Source organism: Camellia sinensis, chromosome 5 (genome assembly GCF_055761805.1).
Source record: "Camellia sinensis isolate YWXY chromosome 5, ASM5576180v1, whole genome shotgun sequence".
Lineage (NCBI taxonomy): Eukaryota > Viridiplantae > Streptophyta > Magnoliopsida > Ericales > Theaceae > Camellia > Camellia sinensis.
The window spans coordinates 126,484,498-126,507,873 of record NC_138965.1 but is presented as its reverse complement, the minus strand read 5'-3'; the positions used below and the strand labels follow the sequence as shown (position 1 = coordinate 126,507,873).

At 33.4% G+C, this 23,376-nt stretch overlaps 3 protein-coding genes and 1 long non-coding RNA gene across 6 annotated transcripts; 2 read left to right on the top strand and 2 right to left on the bottom strand.

The window, feature by feature from the left end:
• The first annotated feature begins 2,991 nt into the window (after positions 1 to 2,991).
• Positions 2,992 to 3,928, top strand: LOC114294923 (uncharacterized). The gene is made up of 2 exons (XR_003640657.2): positions 2,992 to 3,384; positions 3,485 to 3,928. It is a non-coding gene; the product is annotated as an uncharacterized LOC114294923 (long non-coding RNA).
• A 3,669-nt stretch (positions 3,929 to 7,597) lies between these two features.
• On the bottom strand, positions 7,598 to 8,713 carry LOC145791669 (protein FAR1-RELATED SEQUENCE 5-like). The gene has a single exon (XM_082872072.1). It carries the CDS (start codon positions 8,711 to 8,713, stop codon positions 7,598 to 7,600), a length of 1,116 nt encoding a protein of 371 aa, XP_082728198.1.
• A 2,545-nt stretch (positions 8,714 to 11,258) lies between these two features.
• Positions 11,259 to 13,483, top strand: LOC114294929 (gibberellin 20-oxidase-like protein). Its single transcript, XM_028239120.2, has 2 exons — positions 11,259 to 11,654; positions 12,490 to 13,483. The coding sequence occupies exons 1-2, from the start codon at positions 11,290 to 11,292 to the stop codon at positions 13,097 to 13,099; spliced, it is 975 nt and encodes a 324-aa protein (XP_028094921.2). The 5' UTR covers positions 11,259 to 11,289; the 3' UTR covers positions 13,100 to 13,483.
• A 2,638-nt stretch (positions 13,484 to 16,121) lies between these two features.
• On the bottom strand, positions 16,122 to 23,112 carry LOC114294951 (transcription factor EGL1). 3 transcript variants are annotated; one of them, XM_028239136.2, is made up of 10 exons: positions 22,866 to 23,097; positions 22,451 to 22,636; positions 22,199 to 22,339; positions 20,338 to 20,592; positions 19,889 to 19,985; positions 19,725 to 19,739; positions 19,029 to 19,085; positions 18,012 to 18,929; positions 16,839 to 17,285; positions 16,122 to 16,357 (listed from the first exon to the last, which is right to left on the bottom strand). In XM_028239136.2, the coding sequence occupies exons 3-10, from the start codon at positions 22,333 to 22,335 to the stop codon at positions 16,286 to 16,288; spliced, it is 1,998 nt and encodes a 665-aa protein (XP_028094937.2). In that variant the 5' UTR covers positions 22,336 to 22,339; positions 22,451 to 22,636; positions 22,866 to 23,097; the 3' UTR covers positions 16,122 to 16,285. The 3 variants fall into 3 exon arrangements, with proteins under 3 accessions (XP_028094937.2, XP_028094939.2, XP_028094938.2); XM_028239138.2 differs by having other exon boundaries at positions 22,464 to 22,636; positions 22,866 to 23,046; XM_028239137.2 differs by lacking the exon at positions 22,451 to 22,636 and having other exon boundaries at positions 22,866 to 23,112.
• Positions 23,113 to 23,376: the final 264 nt, after the last annotated feature.

Genomic DNA, 23,376 nt, shown 5'->3' with positions numbered 1-23,376 from the left:
GCACATATCACATGCTCTTAACTTAGATCTAGGGAATTCATCATATATATGATTTAATTAATTCTTTAATGGCCATCCATCATTGGTTGAAAAATTAATGGGAACTACATTAAACAATGCCTAAAGTTGGCAACTTGTTTATTTCTACAGATAAATTTTAAATAAAACACTCCCAACTTAATCATCAATTTGTGACATAGTCAACTTGCCCAAAAAAAACACTTTAATCAACATCTATAGATATATTTATGGGCATGCAACCATAACATTTGAAAAAAAAAAGGCCCCTAGTAGCAACACTAATCCAAGAATAAAATGTTAATCAATTACACTGCCAACCTTTCAATATTGAATTTTGTTACATAGTTAAATATCCAATATGATATAACTATGATAATATTTGTAAATTATCTCCCATTGATAAAAAAGTACAAAATGACAAAACAGGTTAAATAAACTAATAAGACAAAATATTACATCTAACCCATAATCATTACACTTTTTTTCTCACAAAAGTCAAAAAAATCAAACCAAATGAGACTAAAAAAGTCCTAAAACAAAAAAAATTAGCTATATTAACTAATGCCAAACAAAGCTTAATAGCAAAAGTTCTAGGGTATGAAACCACCCATTACATCATCAGAAAGTAGGGATGCAATATAAGTAGGAATGTTGTCAAAAATTTGCGATCCCTCAATGGCTTCAAAACCTTGATTTGGTAATACGTTAGCACACTTGTTGGGTTCTCGATAGATGTGATCAACTGTTGTTATTTCCAGCCGCTCTATTAGATATCTGCAATCAAAAATGAGATTACTAAGTTGATGTGTGTTGGAAGAGCTTTTTATTATCATCATGATATTAGCATCTGATTCAAATATAAATAATTTAAATTATTAAAATAAAACTCGTAATTAGCTAAACGGCTCAAAAAAATCCAAAATTGGAGAGGATTGAAGACCGGCCCAATGTTGTCAATTATGAATTGTATTTGATTTTCATTAGAGTCCTGTTAATAATCCCCACTAATATTCGTAGGACCTCTATCTCTTTAATTTTTTTTTACAATTCTAACCTAACACAAAATTTCAATTTTATCGCCCGTTATTCCTAACTCTAACTCTACCCTCCTACCTCGGCCACCACCAGCTTCAGCAATCCATCCCTAGCCCTCGTCTACCCTTTCATAACCCATTACTACAATCCTTCCCTTAGCCTTTCGTGGTTGTACTTCGTTACATTTGCAGTCATTTTCTTCCTTTTAATGTTGTGTTTGGTTGGGAGATTTAATGAGAGATTTGGAAAAAGAAATAGAAAAGTTAAGTGAAATGTAAATAAATATATCTATATTTTACCTTATTTCACACACTTTTTCTCTTTCTCTTTTCAAATCCCTCCCCAAATTCCCTAACCAAATACAGCATAAAGCAATCCTCGAAGGGCAACAAGAGTAGAGAAAATGGATCACCAAAATGGGGGTTGCAGTAAGGAGAGAATCACTCGAGGTTTGTTGCAAGCTGGTTGCAACGATGTTGAAAGTGAGAGTACTAGAATTGGGGTTCAGAGAAAAAGAGTAGTATTGGGAATAAGGTAGAGGTTGAAAATAAATAAATAAATAAATAAAAATAAAAATAAAAATGGGGTCGAAAAAAATTAAGCTTTCGTTTAGAAAGAGTTAATTTAACCTGACTTTTTAATTTTTTGACTAACTTAATCTGCCTAAACTAGTTTTGTTTGAAAAGAACTTTTAAATTTTTTTGGTTTGAATATGATAATTATGAGAAAAAAAATAAAATAATTATAATTTAAATATGATATTTTATCTTATTAATAAAATTAACTTACTTTATCTTTTTACACTTATAATCAATCTAACTCTTACCGGAACTTAATGTTGTGTTTGGTTGGGGGATTTGGGGAGGAATTTGGAAAGGGAAAGGGAAAAGGTGTGTGAAATTATGTGAAATATAAGCATGATTTATTCATATTTGACCTACCTTTTCCATTTTTCTTTCCAAATCTCTTCCCAAATCTCCCAACCAAACACAGCAGAAGTAGAGACAAAAATAACAAACACCCTTTTCATTATGATTTTAATTTAGTGAACTTCATATATTTAAAAAAAATACAATTTGATAAGATCAAACCAGGAGGACTGGCCCACAGTTTAGATCCAATGGTGGATCACCCTTCATTTCACTCCATTGGGCTATCAGTGTAGCGCGAGGATCCTCTAGAGTGCCTTCTCTAGAGTGATCTCCTAGAGTGAACAATCGAAGGGCTGAGATTCTTCCTCGCAAAAACGACGTCGTTTTGGCGTGAAATTTGAAAAACAAAAAAAAAACTCAGATTTCAAAACAGAGAGAAGGGCTGAGAGAAGGGCTAAGATGAGAGAAGAGGAGCTGAACAATCTGAACAATCTCCTTTGCCGATCTCCATGTCTGCCGACATTGCCTTCGTCTTCGATCCGTTGACGAGCTGAACAATCTCCTTCGCTGATCTCCATGTCTGCCGATCTCCATCGTCTTTGATTCTGTCTTGAAGAAACTGAATGATGCTTGTGTTGATTTAATCTTCTTTTTTATTTATTCAAATCTCACGGATCAAAATCCATTTTCATTTGATTCAATTTGTAAATATACATATAGATATACATATATACATGGGGTCTGCTGTTGATCCAAAAAAAAATATACATGGGGTCTGTAAATATATATATATATATATATATATATGCATATAAAGATACATATTCATAGGTTGATACGGAAGAGCACTTGAAGATGGATTTTGATTCAATTTACTGCAAGGTTGATAAGGAATCGAGAAAGCAAGAGCATTTGAAGAAGCATTAATCAACTGGGTTTTGGGGATTAATCAACCTCGCTGTGCACTTGAAAATATACATAGGGTCTGTAAATATATATATATATATATATATATATGCATATAGAGATACATATTCGTAGTTGTGCATTAATCTCACCCTTTGTGTTGATTGTGCAAAGAATGCAAGAGCATTTGAAGATGGATTTTGATTCAACTGGATTTTGGGGAAAGAAAAAGAAGACAACAGATACAAATCTGAATTTTTTTTTTTTTTTATTTCTTCAAATTACACGTCAAAACGACATCGTTTTGACGAGGAAGAATCTCAGCCCTTCAATTGTTCACTCTAGATCACTCTAGAAAAGGGACCTAGAGGATCCTCACGCGTCAGTGTAACATATATCTAAAAGTTGTTTGTTAGCCTTCACATATTCTGTGACAGAGTCACTCCTATAGGTCCTTCCATGCTTCGGAATCAGCAATATTATTACCCCTCCCTCCTCTCTCCTCTCGCCTCTCTCTCTCTCTCTCTCTCTCTCTACACACACATACAGTGTAAGTTCATGATCTTGTATGTTATACTAGTTTGCCATCAAATTGCTCTTTGATTGATGCCCTCTATATGAAATTGTGAATTTTCAATTCTTCTTTGCAGATTGGCTTCTTGAGCTTTCTGGGTTTTGAACAATGGATGAAAAGAAGAGAGAGATTGGTGGGGACAATGGTGGGAAGACAGAAATGACAAAGGGAGTGGGTGAAGAAGATGGTGATGAAGCTATGAAGAAGTGTTTGGAGGAAAACAAAGGGGACAACACCAAGTGCAAGTCAATGGTTGAATCATTCAAGTCTTCTTCTCCTCCTACAAATAAACCCATTACACCATTGAGGCTTAGGAGTGGTTCTTTGACTGATGTTTGAACTTTTTACTTTTATTTTTATTTTCTTTTAGGGTTGAATTTGAGTCATTTGTGGTATAACCCAGTTCTTGAATATCATTGTGTGAAGTGTCATATTTTAGACTACTAATTATTATCTTAGTTGGGTAAAATGTAATTTTATTTTTATTTCTTAATATGAGAATATTATTTTAATGCAGGAATTTCAATGCATATCAAATGGACATGAGATTCTAGGTCATTAAATTATGTCGTGAGTTTATAACATTTTTAAATTTTAATAATCGAATAGTCATAAGTGTTTTGAGAGGTGAAAATAGAAAGATTTAAAAATAGAAAATCTTGACCAATCAAGTGGTTGTAAATATTTTGAGACAGGAATAGAAAATTTGAGAAAGAGAATCCATGCCATCTCAATAGCCAAAAAAGAAAGTGTTTTTTTATTTATTTTTTTTTATTTTTGACTTAAGCCATCATTAAACACAATTGGTGATTTTTCAATTTGATATTGAAGTTGTGGAATTCAAGTTTGAAATGGTAAGAAGCTGAACGTGTAGGACTTGGTCTGCAAGATGCTTATGTTTATTTGATTCAAACAATTTAATTTTATAATGTTTCCTATTACATTTGTTTGTTTAGAGGGAAAATAGTTCTTGGAAATATGTCTTCAGTGAAAACCAACAAGAAGCCTTAATCCTGCATGTTTCAGGATCTGATCATGAGATACTCTGATTTTGCTCATGAAGTGAAGGGGGTTTTGGCTTCTAGAAAAAGTTGAGACGTATACTTCTTTTCTTTTTCTCGGAAAGCATACACATATTTTCCCTGAAAATCTTTGTTGTAAAAGAAAAAAGGGTATTTGCAACCACAAACTTTGTCTTTAGTAAAACCAATTAACACAATTTTCTAATTGTGTCCATGTCTTGTTTGTGCATCTTATTTTAGTACCCCTTTCGTAGGTAAAAGCTTCTTTTTACACAATAATTTCATGCCCTGTTATGAACATACAAATGTGAGAATAGCATTATTGTAATTGGTAAAGATCAATTGTGTAAGAAACGATTGTTATTTTGTGGTAAAAGTTATGAATGATCAAATTTATGGTGCACACTTATAGGGTGTTTTTTTGACTTTTTGGATTAAAATAGTACTAAAAAATAAAATAGGTTAAAATAGTTAACAAGACAAAACGTCACATCAAATTCATAATTATTTCACTTTTTCTCTCACAAATATCACATTCAATTTCAAAAAAAATATCATTTTCTTCCCAAACACAACTATTTTAGCCTATTAAAATAGCTAAAAATTAAAATAATCTACTAAAATAGTCAACTTTTCAAACACTCCTTTAATATGAAAATTATGAATCATTATAATTATGTTATGGGCGGTGTGACTATGTTATGAATGATTTGTGGTAAGAAGTGTTACGGCCCATTACGGTGAGAAAAATTAATTATGATATATTATGATATTTGTTATAGAAACTTATGATTTTATTATGTACCTAAGATAATATTAACCCTTTTTAACCGTGGAAACCCAGACCCTACCCATGGATTTTTTGGTCTCCGGCCGAATCCGGATCATGGTGGCCTAATATGGGCTTTAATTTGATCATTTTTTTTATTAACTTCAAATATATATATATATATATATATATAAATAAAAATTATAATACAAAATTTGAAGTACATTATGATAATGAGAATTGACTATTGAATCGTGAAAAATAATTAATTTTATTTACTAAAATACATAATTACATTAATTAGGATTATATTATTAAATTGTATTCATAAAAATATTGTCACTAATTTCATAGTTGGTGTATTACTCACATAGTTTCTCAATTTTAGTCTTTTTATTTTATTAAAATGTATATTTACACACCAAAAAATAAAAAAAAAAAAAAAGAAAGAAAGAAAGAAAGAAACAGAGAAAAAACAATATATATTACAAAAATGCTTCCCACTCCCAGTTATCCCGACCCCCAGTGACCCCCAGTGAGGTGGCACTCACGTGATAGTCACGTGACTGTGACTGTAAGACCCAAACAACAACAGGTTCACATTTCATTTTGAAATTTCCCCCCCTCCCCCCTCAAACAACGGTAACAGCTACTGACCCCCCACTCCGACGCCTGACTCCCACTCCGACGCCAGCGACCACTTCTTCCCTTCACTCCGACACCGACAGCTCGTTCCCTTCACTCGCGAATCTCTCTATCTCTCCTTCCCTTCACTTCAACTGTATGTATATCTGCGTATATATATATATATATATATATATATATCTATTTCCTGTTCGATGAATTGTGGCATTTGGGAAATTTGTGAAATTTCATTTATTATCTATGAAATTTCTATCTATTATCTGTGAAATTTCCTTTTGATTTGGGAATTGTGGCATTTTCATTTACGAATTGTGGCCTTTTCAGTTGGAGTCTTACATTGCTTAAACGTGTTCGATGAAATTCCCCAACGAAATGTTTAATCTAATCATTTACCTCTTTGAATTGGTTCAATTTCTCCAGTGCATAATTTCTTGATTAAATCAATTTCAGGTTTAAAGCACTCTTGATTATAAGCAATTGCTTATAATCAATTATGAAAACTAAGATAGATACAGGTCAACAGGTTTGTAATTGCTTATAAGCAATTATGAAAACCTGAAATTTATAAGCAATTGGTAACTGATTAGGCAAGGAACTAAAAAAATTGAACTACCTGTATTAGCAATTTAGTTCAATATCTGAGTGAACTACCTATATTGCTTATAATTACAATATCTGAGTGAACTAAATTGAACTAAATTATAAGCAATTGGTAACTAAAAACATAAAAAATTGCTACAAGACTCCTCTATCACTTTCAGGAGATTTATCACTTAGAGTAAGCAATATGAATTTTATTAGTTTGGTTGGTGGAGGTAGGCTACAAAAAACTAAAATTGCTGTGATGCTCAAAGAAACAAATAAAAGGGCCTTTTTCTTCCCCATAGCCAGTAGGTTTAATGACATTGCTAACTACCCTTAATATAGATATGTTAGCAAAACTCTAAGGTACATGTTGTAAACACACAAACACACATGTAAGGATGGAAATGTGTATTGGGCATGTGTTTATGTTTCAGATTGCCCCTGCTATCTCTAATCTGAGGTTTTCCTTTTATTTTATGATTTTCTACATGAATTTCCATGATCACATTCTGTCATCTTTTCTAAAGCTGTATTAAGATCATTTGAATATATATATTTGAAATTTCTGTTTTATCAGTGACTAAATAGTACATAAAGGAAAACTGAACTTCAGAATGTCAAATGGTTTCCTCAACTTGAAGTATTACGTTGGTACCAACACCAACTTAACTCCTGCAGTTATAGAATGGGCCTTACTCTAAGTGGATTTTGGTTGATAAGCTTATATTTTGGTTGCTATAGGACTCCTTATAACTGTAAAATTCATTATAAGGATGAAGCCATCAAAAGGAAAATGAAGGATTGTATAAGAACTTCTTCTACTTGGATAATGGATCAGCTACAGGACTCCTCTATCACTTTCAGCCTTATGAAGCTGAAACAGAGGAGTTGTGAAGTTGAATTAGGTTTGTCGACTTCATACCATTTTCCTAATTATTTTTCATCAGAAATACTTTTAAGGCAATAATTCCAGCATTGTACAACAAGACCAAACTACATTCAATTAAAGGGTATTTCTGCTACATGGTGACTAAGAAGAGTTGGGTGTTAGAAGCATCTCTTCCCATTTACTCTCTTTAACATAGACAGGTACCCATCGATTTCGCTCATCATATAGTACCCCTAACCACTCATTATCATAAAGATTGAATGTTGCAAGCATCTCTTCTCATTTACTCTCAAATTTGGCTCTTGTCAAACAGTCATAAACTACATTTTGCATAGCCAACTTTATGGCTTCATACTGAGCATATCCTTTCAACTTCCCCGGAATTTTCTTCATGATATGCCATAAGCACCACTGATGTCGAGCTTGTGGAAACACAATTTCTATAGCATTTTGCATAGCTCTACACTGATCAGTTATGATAGCTTTTGGTAGATGATTTGACATGCAACTTAACCATGACTTGAATAGCCAAACATATGTGTTAGTATCTTTACTAGACAACAATCCACAACCAAGCAAAATGGACTGTCCATGGTGATTAACTCCGACAAATGGAGCAAATGACATGTCATTTTTGTTCGTCAAATAAGTTGTGTCAAATGAAACAACATCTCCAAATGCTTCATAAGTCGCCCGATTCCTTGCATCAGCCCAAAACAAGTTTCTAATACGAAACTCCTCATCAACATCAATCACATAAAAGAATCTCTCACTATGTGCTTGCATCCTCATAAAATAACTTTGAAGTGATTCGGCATCACCTTCCCCAAGCCTCAACCTTCTAGCTCTCTCAATGTACTTTCTTGCATCTCGCTCGTCAAATGTCAATGACTCGTATCCCCCCGCTTCAACAACCATTGAATGAAAGTTCCTAGACACCCCAATCCCTGCATAATCATTAATTTCTAATCTTCTCTTCACAGGAGTAAAAATTTTCTTATTCATTGCAAAATGACGTGAGTCGGTAGGAATCAAATCCTGATTATGCTCAAGGTTAACTGTGGTTAGTTTATATCTCCCATCCTTTTGTACACTACCTCGTACCCTTGCAGTGCAACCAATTTTTGTGGACAAACATGGCTTCAGAGGGTTGACTTTAGATGTCTTTTTTCTCTGCCCCGCTCGAGAACATTCAATTGCAAAGTTTAGCAATTGCCCATCATCTCTAAAATGTTGTGCTCTATGAGCTATAGAAAATCCAACATGCTTAGCATATTTGCCATAAAATGTGTACACCTCTTCCCTTGAGCTAAAACACATACCCTTTTTAGGTTCTTCAACGTGTTCGCCCTCATTTATTAAAGGATTCTCACCAACATTTGAATCAACCTCCATTATTTCTCCACTTTGCGTACTGAAATAACAATTAAACAAATATCATTTCCGTAACAATGCCCAAACAAAAATACTGTTTACAGATTATGGAACTAAACTTCATATTTCAGATTTTATATAAACTGTTTACAGATTATAGAACTACACTGTTTACAGATTATGGAACTATTCATAATTGTGAACCAAATTTCATATCTCACATTACTTATCTCACAAAATTACTTATCTCACATTACTTTTCATAATTGGAACTACATTGTTTACAGATTATGGAACTACACTGTTTACTTATCTCACAAAAATGTCTACAAATTACTCATATTCAGATTACAGATTATCAAACACTGCCCAAATTTCATATTTCATATTATATAACAATTACTCATAAAATAACCACAGTCAATCATAGGTCCAAAATGACAGATTATATTTCATATTATGTTTACAGATTATATTTCAAATTTCATAGGTCCAAAATGACAAATTGATTAGAATTAATTTCAGATTTCCTTCCTTGTACCGAATTTACAATTACCAGTAACTGTGTTTACACACAAGGAATGACAAATTGATAATATGTTTACTTCTACTTATTACCAGTAACTGTGTTTACACACAAGGAATGACAAATGCATAATATGTTTACACATAAGGAATGACAAATTGATTAGAATTAATTTCAGTAATTTACCTAAAAAAAAACAACTCTTGTCCAAAATGACAAATTGATTATAGTTTACAGATTATATTTCAGATTTCAAAATTAGCATATAACTGAAAGAGAACTCAAGTTGGATTATCATATGAAATTGATTTTTTACCTCATAAACCAGATTGATGGACAGAGATAGAGCAGAGCAAAACCAGACAGAGCAAAATTACAGGACTTCTGAGGATAGATGAGAGCGAGTAATCTGATATGGTAGAGGAGGAGGAAATTTCACATTCTTCTGAAGAAATGAGTTAACATCTGAGACCCACTTCCATAACCCATACGGAGAATTTCAATCCTTCTAAAGAAAGACTAGCCACTAGTTTTTGCAGAAATTCCCGGCGAGCTATGGTGGAGGAAGAGGATGGCGGCAAGAGGTCAGGATAGGCGAGGGAAGACAGACGAGGATAGATGACGATGGCGGCGAGAGTTGAGGACAGACAAGGGAAGACAGAAATTCCCACTTTTTCCTTTTTTTTTTATTTTTTATTTTTCCAGCTGTGTTTACACATCAGCTGCCACCTCATCACCATGTCACTGGGGGTCACCATGTCACTGGGGGTCTGTAGTGGGATTGTATATATTATTGGAAAATGTTTTGGTCTCAAATTTTGTATCCTGAAATTTGTCAAGAATATGAGTGAAGGGTATAGATGAAAAGTTCGTATGATATCAACTATACTCATAATGAATCTCATCCACACAATTTGATTATGGGTAATTTTTTGGATTTTTTGGATTTTTTTTTTTTTTTTTTTTTTTTTTTTTGAGGGGTTCATAGTATTTTTGTATCTTATTTAGTATATATGGGCTGAATATGAGTCTCTAACATCGATTCACGGGACAAGTTTTTGAAGGAAGATTTAAAAAGCCCATTGGTCGGGCCATGAACCAGCCCACAGGCCTTACCCCCAGTCCAAGCCCAACCAGTATGTTTTAGAACGAGCCCAACCTATCCTCAGGCTTGGGCCGGCCCAAAATCTTTTTGATGAGACTTCTATTATAAATGACCAGTGCTGCTCCATGCAACCGTAAGTTAACAAATCAAAGACTCCTTCCATTGATTTTGTTCACACATTATTTACAGTGTGTGCACAAATTGTCTCTAAACAAATCACAAATTATATTTATTATTTACCCACTTTGTCACATTATGTGAACAAAACCAAATTGCTTATGATACAATGTTTGCATGAAAGCTACCTTAGTTGTCACTTTTCTCCTATTTGCAATATAAATTTCCAAATGGGATTACAATAAAAGTTTAAATAATGCATATTACTTTTCAAGGCTCCAATAGAGGAAAACCATATCTAGCACTTAGATTTAATTGTGTCATAAGATTCTTAGTTCTATCAAATTTTTTATTCTTTACATGTTGTCACATTGTCATTATTTAAAAATTAATTTTTGACTCATTACTTAAATCGCTTAATATTTAACATCTCTCATGTTCTTTCAAAATTATACATTCCAATGAAACGACTAATAAGAGAGGTTACTATTATTCAAATCTTAACTCATTTTAAAATGTAGAAATTATTAGACGAGTCTGCAATCACACACGATTGTGATAATGTTTATTGATATGCCTACATTATTGAACAGTTATATAACCAACACGATATTTTAAAAAAAGATAATCACTTCTAATCATGCTATGAACGTAGAAACCAAACACAAATACATATAAATTGATCGGATTTTATAAAATTTGTTAGTAAAATCCACTTTAAAAACCCTTATCCATTTATATATATTTTTTGTATCTGATTCTATAACGGTACACGTACTCAACCATGTATATAAGAAGTCAACCAAAATGGACAAACCAAGCCTTTTTGTCATAACATTCTAGAAATTAATGATGTCTGATGAATCTCATACATCTCTGCAACTACCCATTATAGATATCTCTCTGCCATTGCAATCACCATCTTCTCTCTCATCTCTCTCTCAAGCCTGCAAAGAATGGGGTTTCTTCCTCATATCCGACCATGGAGTTTCCAAAGAACTATACAACAAAGTTAGATCACTATCTGAATACCTTTTTAGCCTTCCTGTTGAGACAAAAACAAAGCTTGGTCCTTTGTCTAGTGTAAAAACATACACTCCTCATTGCATTGCCTCTGCTTTCTTTGAGAGCCTTAGGGTCTCTGGACCAGACTTTGCTGCCTCTGCTCAGAGCTCTGCAGATGTTCTCTCTCACCACCATAATTCTGAATTCAGGTATTTAATATAATAATTCTAGTTTTGTCTCAATAGTGGGCTTGTTCGGTTGTGTTTTTGTTTTCTATTTTTGTTTTTCAGAAACACAAAACACTTGTTTGGCAAATTGTTTCTAAAAACAATATGATTTTTAAGGAAATATCAAATAGTTAATGAATTTTTGAAAATTATCGTGCACAAAAATGAAAATGATGAAGAAAATGAACGCACAGCCAAACAGGCCTCAGATATTAGGAAATAGGTCCAATAATATATATATATATATATATATCAAGTTAACAATACTCACTTTTTGTATTTTTATTTTTATTTTTCGGAAAACACAAGTTTTGTTTGGCAAATTGTATCCGAAGACTTATTTTGAGAAAATTTTGTGAAAATAACTAATTTTGTAGGAACATCAAAAGGTTGTTTTTTGAATTTTTAGAGACTTATTTTTCACACAAAAATGAAAGTAATCAAAACGATGAGTGTTTTTATTTTATTTTAAATTTCACTGTCTTGTCTTGTTTTTTTTTTTTTTAAATACAAAAAATGAAAATGAAGAGAACAAAAGCTAAACAGACTAATTTAATATTGGTGCATGAACATAGACAGAACATAGTAAACAATGACAGAGATATAAGAGTCACAAGACCTGATCTCAAGATTTCCTACAACATAACTTCTGATACCATGTCAGATCACTTGTTCCAAAAATTTGAACTGTTAGGAAATGGATCAAATAATGTATAAGCTAAGCCTAAACATAAATGCTCTCTTCTTATGCCTATTTCCAAGCATATGCATTCATATATTTGGCTGAGAATTTGCTTTTACTTTATCTTCTTTTTAGTGAAACACTGCAAGAATATGGGAGCAAAATGACAGAACTTTCCAAGAAAATTGTGAAGATTGTGTTGATGACCTTGGGAGATGATTTTGAAAACAAGTTCAATGACTCTGAGTTCAACAACTGTCATGGGTATTTGAGGATAAACAACTACTCGCCTCCACAAATCTTGGAAGAAGAAGAAGAAGAGGTTGAGGGTCTTGGAAAACACACTGACATGAGCTGTGTAACAATTGTGTATCAAGATGAGATGGGTGGTCTCCAAGTGAGATCAAAAGATGGCCGTTGGATCGAAATGAATCCTTGTGAGGGCACACTTGTGGTGAATGTGGGTGATATGCTTGAAGCTTGGAGCAATGGAAAGCTGAGATCATCTGAGCACAGAGTGGTGTTGAAGAAGCCAGCGAACCGGTTTTCTTTGGCTTTCTTTTGGTGTTTTGAGGATGAGAAAGTGGTGTTGGCACCTGAGGCAGTTGTTGGGGAAGGGAATGAGAGGGTTTATAGGCCATTTGTTTGCTCTGACTATTTGAAATTCAGAGAGACCAATGAGGAAGGAAAATTTGAGAAAGTTGGATTTACTGTTAAAGATTTTGCTGGGATTAATGGTAGATGAAATAGTTATCTACTACCATTTGTTGTTGTGAATTAAGGTTCAAAAGTGGGATTTGTGTTGAGCAATTCTAATAAGGTTCTTGTGTTTGTGGTGGGTCGATTGCCTCGTAAACGTAGTGGTTAGAGCTGACTAGACCTTTGCATGTTACAATTGACATTGTTTCATCTTTGTCAATCACAATTGCATTGTTGTTTATCTCATATTGCCGATCACTTTTCTGGGCTGCCAATCTTGTGATTATGAGTTTAAACTCACCTCCCACAGTGTTGGTCCTAGACCATAGGGACATGGTGATTGTGATTATATTTGATGATCTTTTTCTTGTTTTTTTTGTCTCAAGTTACATTTTTATTATATAATAATTTTTTTAAAATTTAATTATTCTATTATAATCGTGTGGTGCAAAGAAATTTTGAAAATGACACAAGACACATCTTAATTGAGGATCCTTTTAATGTTTGAGTGGAAGATGAGAAAGATTAGTATAATTGAAAATTTTGGTAGTTGAGTTTGGAGGGTTTTGACTTGTTGGTAGAAAATAGATAATAACAGAAAAATGTTGTACAGTTCGAATTCCAACTTCCAACCTAATCATATGTGTTTGTTATTGTTGTCTCCTATATACTTAATGCATGTGTGATGTATTTCATATAACGGATATAGATTCTAGAATAATAGCCAACTCTAGAAGCATGTAAGTTTGCTTCTCTTCACTTTCTTCCAGCTCATGCTCCATAATGGGAATGCTTTGATCAAGAAATCTTCTCCCTTTCACAAGAAAACATCAAATCAGTCTTACTCAAATTTTTAAATTTAGTAGTTAAAGTTCATTTACTTAATATGCGTTTGAATTTTAAATTTAGAGAGATATGTGATTGGATAGTTATCGTAAGAAATATTACATCGTTTTATAGTGTTAGTTATTTCACTTTGTAGTAAAGGTTACGAATTCACAAATCTATGTTGTGCACTTCTAAAGTGAAATTGACAAACCATTGTGGTTACATTATGATCAGTGTAGTGTAAATTTTAAGAACCATTTCTGATAAGAAACGTTATGAAACTTGTGGTGTTCATTAAAGAACATTTGTAATTATATTACGTCCGTTGTAATAAGATGTATACAACATATGTTTGTATTTAAAAATGCATATCGTAACAGTTTCTCAAAAGTAATTATGCACTTTGTAAACAATAACACTAGGACCCTCTCCAATTTACTTGAATATTTACCAACTGTCTACATGCCAGCTCACCTCAAAGTGAAGGTTTTTAAGGAAAAAAAATAGCATTCCAATTAATTAAGTTATCAATGCACGTAAATTTTTAAGTAAATTGGGGAGGTTCCTTAGACCCTTAGTGTTTGCATTAAATTTTTATTTTTGATAATTATGTAATGTCTACTTATTAAATGAGTAGTACAAATATTAAAATTTACTAGGTAGCAATATATGATTGGCTATCCTAATTAAATTAAAAATGTGTGAAATGCATCAAACTTATTTTACAGTATTAGTTAAACAAGGTTGTTCCTCTGCCCTAAATGTTTTTATAGTACACGATGTGTTAAAATAATTAAAAATTGGTGCGTCAGAAAAGCATGAGAATATTTAAAATGAGAAGTCTAACAAATGAGAACATAATATCTTAAGCTTTTATAAATGTAAATGATTAGCACATATCACATGCTCTTAACTTAGATTTAGGGAATTCATCATATATATGATTTAATTAATTCTTTAATGGCCATCCATCATTGGTTGAAAAATTAATGGGAACTACATTAAACAATGCCTAAAGTTGGCAACTTGTTTATTTCTACAGATAAATTTTAAATAAAACACTCCCAACTTAATCATCAATTTGTGACATGGTCAACTTGCCCCAAAAAACACTTTAATCAACATCTATAGATAAATTTATGGGCATGCAACCATAACATTTGAAAAAAAAAAAAAAAAAACCCTAGTTGCAAAACTAATACAAGAATAAAATGTTAATCAATTACACTGCCAACCTTTCAATATTGAACTTTCTTACATAGTTAAATATCGAATATGATATAACTATAATAATATTTGTAAATTATCTCCGATTGATTGACTATAAAAAATCAATAGTCTTATGTCTCAATCAAGTGGAGTTAATTAAATGAATATTTTTTTTGTCATTCTGCTCGGGTCAAAAGGCTATATGATCTGTCAATAGCTAACCAATAATATAAAAAAATCAACTAGTTGTTATGTCTTATATTATACTCTGTCTTCCTAACTTAGTGGTGTCACAGTTTTTTGAGATTGAAGGGATTGAAATTTTGAATGTTGACTGCCTAATTGCTTATAAAACAATGGTGTTATGATTCATAAGCTTGGAATCTTTGGGACATATTTAGGCATTATTTTTAATTCAAAAATCCTCATGGGTAGTCCAACAGTTAAGAGAGCAAGTAAACATTGGGATGAGTCCCAAATTCAAATATTTTGGATTCAACTCTTGTTAGTGTCTCCCAGATTTAATCGATACCCAAGATTTGTAGGTAATTGCAAATATCCAATGTTTACTCTAAAGAATGAGTCCAAAGAGCTTTGCCTCTGAGAAATTTCCTCATCATCAAAAATTACTTTCAACTCAGAATTGTGAGACATTAATACAGGTATAGCAATTCAAGTCTTCTCATAAATCTACTACAGATCAACAAATGGAAAATCAAAAAATGTTTACAGTCACAACAGAAACATTACTACCAAAATAGACTAACTCAACTTCAAATATAGAACTAAAGTTTTATAGATTTTTTCTAAAAACAACCCACTGTCTTCGCACAAAACACAAAACCATATGAAAAAGATTCGTGTTTTTGAACTTTCATTGTTTTTGTTTCCAAAAATGTGAAAAATGAAAACAAAAACACAACCAGGCAGATTTTAATTAAAAGACAAATATCAATGTGCCAGAATGAAGTGAATAATAGTGATGCTGCAAATCCTAATGACATGGAACTGAAAGGCAGATACTAGACAAATTAGATCCAAACACAAATTCACTGATAAAGTGGCCGGTAGGTTAGACAGTTAAAGGAGTGCTTTTCAACATGTAGATCAGAAAACAAGACTGACCAAGTTGTGCAATGATACAAGAGTTATACAACAACTGAAAGAAGCAAACTCAATGCAAGATTTGGGTTCTCTAACACTTGCCAGCAATAGTTGAAAGCGCTTGCTTAATCATCCTTGCTGATGCCACTGCCGCTCCTCGAAACTGAAACAAATGCTCGAACTTCAAAAATCATGCACCAAATTCAAGGAAGAATGACTTCCATGACCACTATGTAGGGATATAAGTTGTGTTGTGTTATTTTTGAGTTCATGTCTAGCTCGTGTCATGTTAGTTTTATTACGTGGTCCCATTGGGAAGGGGTAGGCTCTGGGTTGAGACGGTCCTATTTTACATAATTTTTATTTAGCTAGATGGGATTACATTAGCGCTTCAAACATGTCATTAAAATGTGCAACTAATCCTCCATTTAAAAAGTTATCCATGTCTAATTTAAATTACATGGGTTTGACACCAATCCAGCCTGTTTATTTTGTGCGTTATCATGTTGTATTACTTTTGCATTTGTGTTCATAACTAGCTAACCCTAACCCGCCAACTTCGTGCCTGGTTCGCGTTGTGTCAAAAATCTTCACCCTTACCACTACGAAAGAGGAGGGTTGTTTCAAAAGACAGTTGTACAAACCTTAGATTGAAGGGTGACAGTGAGAATGCCATCGACAGTTGAAGATTGAACTGAGTGAGCATCTAAGTTGAGATTGTTCATAACATCAATGATGTCAAGCAACAAGTACTCCCTCCATGGACATCTCATTTCAATCACAACCTCATGCTCTTTCACATTGACTTTCATGTCTAAAATTGGCCCATTTTTAGGTACAACGCTGCTGATCAGCTCTGGTTCTGTTTCACCAATATCACTAGCCTTCCTCTTGTTCATCCAAGGTTTCTTGCTATTTTCAATCCTCCTATTTTCATAGTTATCGGATGTCTGCTCTACCACATCCGGGTATTTTCTTCTGCCTCTTGCTTCATGATCGGCAAAGTCAACGCAAGATTCCAATTCTTCTACCCTTGCTTCAAGCTCTTTCAAGTATTCTATTGCCTCACCCAAGATTGATGCTTTATCAATCTGCATAACACGAGTAAGAAGAGTAACTAAGACAAATTTTTCGACATCATCTTTGTTTCACAATATCTTTTGTTTGAGTAGCGAAGACACAGTGATATGATGGGGAACACAGATACCCTTTCACCAAGAACAATTTACAAATTTTGAGAAAATGTCACTAATCTTGTCTACATGAGTAAAAATCAGCAACAAAAAAGTATTTGCAGAAACTGAATGTGATAAGTCCAGAAAATTTAAGTGTTTTTTATTATTATTTAGAGTATTGGTTATAATTAAGAAATTTAGCAAAGTAAATTGTATAGATGGATAGAACTATCTAGGGGGTGGAGCCAAGTTGCTCCAAGTTGCTCTAGAAGGGAAAGGGGGCGGGGAAAGAAAAACAAAGGTTAAAATTGAAGGACAACAAGAAGCAGAGGACAAATGTAAAATAAAATTTATAACATGGGTAAAATTTAGTATTTTTTGAACTCTAGGTGTGGGCGTTTATTTTATTTTTTTTAAATCTAGGTAAAAATGCACTTTTCCAAAAGTCAATGGGGGCAACTGCATGCCACTCGCCCCTTCTTGGCTCAGCCAGTAACCAAACACTAAATTTGAAAAAGTAGCCTATAATTCACGACTACTCAAATCTAGAGAATGGTTTAAATTGCAAGAAATATAAAAGGAAATGTTAATTCCCATCACACGAAGGTTAACATATTTTCCAATGGATGGCAGTTGAATTACCTTGCTAATAGAAGGAACCATTGACCTGAGGACCAAAAACTTCTCATCCTCCATTCTCTTTTCCGGAAAAGCACATTGTACATAGATCTCATCACTTTCTGGTTTCAAAAGCCCATCATTTCTTCCATTTTGTTGTTGAGACTTCAGTGAAGAACAACCGTGCATTAAAGGGACATTAAACAAAATCATTTTCAACATTTTCTGCAGCACTCGTGGTCTATGACCGTTAAAGATTTCACCTTTTTTCCAACTCACAAAGCTGGACTTGTAACCACTGCCTCTGACACACAGATTGTCAAGAAACAGATGAGAATTTTTCAGAACAGCGGAGAGAGTTCTTTTGTAGTGCAACTCATCATCGGTTCCAAGGTCCAATGAGCTAAGTTTCGTGTCATTGCGTTCTTGAAGTTCTTTCAAATGACTGTTATTCATGTTTTCACCATTGGGATGAGAAATAGAAATACCCTTTTCTTGATTCACAAAAACTTGAGATATACAGTCGCTAGAGTTCACGGAACCTTGAACACAGTTACTAAAATCATCGTCCATGAAATGCCAGCTCTGAACTTGTGAAGCTGATCCGCCATTAATTCCTTCGAGCAAGAACGAGTCCTCTGTCTGGTGATTGTGCTCACACCCATTTGAACAGTCATCGGGAGAACCCATTGTGAAATCATCCTGGACATTTCCATCAATTTCATTTAGTCCCTCTTGATCAAATCTGATTTCTTCTTTCGGGGAATAGAAATTTTCCAAAGCCATTGTGTTTGCTATCTCATGATCGACCTTGGCATACACGCAGTCTGCGTCGCCATCTCTGTTATGAGGAGTAGACGAAGATTTCTCAGAGCAATCGGGCTTTGAAAACTCTAATAAAGAAGCCTTGATGTGCTGAATGAGGCTAGGGTCCTCTAATACCTTAAGACAAAACATAGCAGAATTACTTTTATTCATACCAAAAAAAATACATATCCTGTAAGAAAATAGTAGCATTACTAGATTTAGAATGAAAATTACCAGATCAGTCACGCCAAGCTCAATGACACCTCCCAAATAGGGAAAACATATGACAGTCTGCAAAAAACAATGGTCATTGTCAAAATTGATATTTGTGGTAGAAATGTTCAAACTGAAATGTCATCTAGAAATGTTTAGCCTGTTTGGTTCTGTTTTCATTTTTTGTGTTTTCAAAACAAAACAATTTCCAAAAATTCTAAAACAATTTGTGTTGCTGCTGTTGTTGTTGCTGTATTTTTTGTATTGTTATTTCCAAAAAAATAGGTTTCCCAAAAACTGTTTTCAAAAACATTTCACCAAACAAGTTGATTAGTTTTCTAACATCAATGCATCTAGCTATGAATGCAAGAGGAAGAATATGGTTACAGGATTAAGATGATTTGTCAAAAAAAAGTGTTCTTCCTTGTATGTTTCCTATAAATTTAGGCAGGCTAATATGCAAAAGGTTAAATCTAATGGCAACTAAACTGAACATATTTTTTTAGACAAGGGGATAAAAAAAAAAGAGAGAGAGTATTTAGTAAGTTGTTTTATTAATTATAAAAAGCTCTTGCATAACACAGTTTTATAGACTGTGTCAAGGTCTAAACCCGTGCACACACCAAAGGGAATTCAATCAACAGGACTTCCTTCTCCTAATTTTCTGCCCATGTGTGTAATTTTAGATGATTCTTTCGAATAGAGAGATTGTTATACCTGAATAGATGCACTCTAAGGCCGATGATGGTGCACGTTCAATCATTTTGAAACGGAAGCAAATGATACAATTACAGTTAGTTGTTGGACTCAAAGCAACTTGACAAGTATAAAGTGTATTGACCAAAATGTCCCAAATCTAAAATAGCTCCAGGAGAACTGACCTTTGCTAGCAGAGAGCGAGAAAATACTTTGCTATCAGCAGAATGAGCATCGCATAACCAGATGGGCTGATCATTCGCTAATGCTCTTCCTGGCAAACTATGCAACAATGTGGTGGAACATTGATCATGATCATAGTATCATAGTATGAAACATACACAAATAATAGAAATAATAAGTAGCCAATGTTCACGGTTTCCATTTGGACATACGTGAAATTTTACTCCAATGTATTTTACATGTTATTCTACTTCATATTTCAAGAATGGGGGATTTTATCATGATTCATGACAGTTACTTTTTTCTGCAGCGGCTGTTTCTGTTTTCATTTTCTACCTTCGAATGCTTTGTAAAACATTATGTACACTTTAATTTTCATAGTTCACAATAAATAAGTTGTAAAACAACTAAAAATATGATGACATTTGGATCAATGGAAGAGAGTTAGTACCCTTGGCCCGGGTTGAACACAAAGGACATGCAAACCAAGTAATACCACTCTGCATCGGTGAGATCATCTGGTGACAATGCAGCAGAAGGCCTCTTAGCTTGTTGATCGGTTTCACCCTCTAAGAGACACTCGTAGAGCTCTCTCAGTTGTTCGCTCCTCCGCAAGCCCATTTTGTCTGCTTTAAGTTCCATGGCTTGGACTGTTTTCCGTGTCTTAATTTCTCCATTGTAGTACCCTTCACCCCATTCCAATACCCTTAAAAATGTTTATAACACCAAATTTTGTCAAAGTCAGCATGAGGATTGTGAATGTTATGCAGAAATCAAATGGCTCCAATCACAAAACAATAAAGAAAAACAAAACAAAAACACAGAACACTAAGACATACGTGATTTGGCAGTATGCCTAAGTCAATGAAGAGGAGGATATCAAATCCACTACGCGGAATAAGAATTATAGAGCTCAGAACCTCTCAACTCAACAGCTCTATAAAGTTGTCACACTCTTACACTGAAACCCGAGCCAAAAAATATAATAAATACTCCAAAACTTTGGCTCGAGTCTTTGACCGTTAGTAAAATGCCCTTTCTAGTAAATATGATTATACAGTAAAAATGCAAGACACCTCACAACAGTGAATGTAAAAGGAATGTGTATGGACTGTATTGAGTAATAGAGTGCTAGTTGAGTCAAAGGGAAGTAGTTGGGGTATAGGCTTGCACTTTCACATCAAAGGAAATTGTTAAGTTTTCCTTGAAAACCATTTTCCTTTATCTAGTGTGAAGTTATTTTGCTTTCCATTTCTTGCAATCCCTTTCCCTTCAAGCATTTTTTCACCCTTATTAAGGGAAATCTTTCCCCTCATATGAGCTAAACATCATGAAGGAAATATAAAACTTCATACACAGCGAAAAATAATATAGATTCAGGCATACCTTGTGGGTAAACAGATTGCCCAATGAATCTAGCTTATAAAGTGCATAACAAACTCTTGAATAATCTCCACAACAATGGAATAAAACTACTAGAGTTTTACCCACACCAATCACAGAAAAAAGCAATATGGTTTATGGGAACAAAGAACATATATTTTTTGTTGTTATCAAATATAGGAGAGTTAGGAGACCCATAGGATAAATGCATTATCCCATATAATGTCCATCCTATATCAAGAATATCTAATTAATAATTATCATATAATATATATTTATATATCGACAATTATCCCATATCAAGATTATCCGATATGTTGAAATATAATCTGTTATATCATTTGGATCTTTCCTAATCAGGTCATGCTACCATGGGCCACCCAATTAGGTCCGGGTTCTAAACCCGGCCCAATTTCCAACACATTAAGAGGTGTTTGGTAGAATGTTTTCCACATTTTCTGGCATTTGTTATGACAGTTTTCCATTCAACACAAAAAAAATGAGCTGATTGGGATGGAAAATGTTTTCTAAACCTAACGCCATCACCACTACCGTCACCTCCTCCATGATCACCCTACTACCACCACCCCTATCACCACTACCACAACCAACACCATTTTAGTGTCACAACTAAACGCAGGAAAACAATTTTAAAATGTTCTTTGCTGAAACAAACAGAGCATTAGTAGAAATATACATTAATTACTAAAAAGTAAGGATCTGAGATCTGAAACAAACATATAATGATGGAATGCAAGTACAAGCATATTTGGTAAATTTTAAGTTACGTATACCAAATATTTAAAAATAATAGTTTGTGCTGCAGAACCATAAATTTATGCAAAACCAGCCATGGAAATCAAAGAAAGGCACTGTCTGATAAATACTAGACAGATAATTAAAATACCAAAAGAAATTAAAAATTTTACCCTTCTTGTTTGGTTGACAGTGACCAAAAAATTGCATAACTCCACTGCACACTCCTCACAGCAACAGCAAGCTGCATTCTCAGATTTTCTGGCACCCCCTCTTGGTTTTGTACCCCATTAGCCATTGCCCAACACATAACCCTAAAAAATTAGCTCAAATAAATTAAAACTCAGTTGATCAAAAGTCAAAATATGCATAAAAAAAACTTAGTTGGAAGGAGAATTTGGGATTTTCTTGATATGAACAGAGACTTTTAGCTCTGACCCAGAAGGGTTTGTGGCTTTCAGAGAGTGAATGAGGTATAATAATTGGTTTCTGGTCAAGAATCCATGATGAAGAACCAGCCAAACACAGCTCAAAACACACTATTGAGCTCTCTGAGATACAAAACCCAGAAAACTTATGGTGAAGAACCAGTCCAGTGGGCCCCTTTGGTTCTACAAAAAAACATATTAAAAAATAAAATAATAAAAACCCATATTTTAGAAATCACTAAAATACATATATATATATTTTTTTTAATTTTTAAAAACTGTTTCAATACAAAAATAAAATCGATATGAAAATTATGTGTGTTTCCCAAACTTTCATTGTTGGGTTTTTGAAAACACAGAAAATGAAAATGAAAACAAATTCAAACCAAACAAGATCACAAAAGAAACTGACTCTGGGAAATCTTTCCTGAGATGAGTTTCTTGTTTTCTACACTTTTGCCACAATTCAAGATCAGAATTTGCCTCTTGCGTCCATCAGAATCAGAGCATTTGCTTTAATGGTAGGGGGTGAAAGTATAACGGTAGGTAGAGAAATACTTCTATCATCAGCTTTCTATTAATTTTTCTTGTTTGGGAGCTCTTAAAAGCATTTCCTTTTTGACTCAGATCAGTGGGTTTTTTTTTTCATACAGCAAAAAGCTGAAATTTGGGTCCCTCAAAAAATAAATATAAGGGTAAATTACACTGACATCCTTAAAATTTAGTCTAATTACATCTTATCCTTTGATGTTTTAAAAATTATATTTTCATCCTTATAATTAATAGTATCATTTTGCAATTCTTACTTATACAAAAGATAACAACTCTTAATAGATAAATAAAGAAAATTACATTTTAAAAAAATAAAATAAAAGAAAAGAAAATAGAGAAAATAAGGCAAAGAAAGAAAAGAGATAGTACAT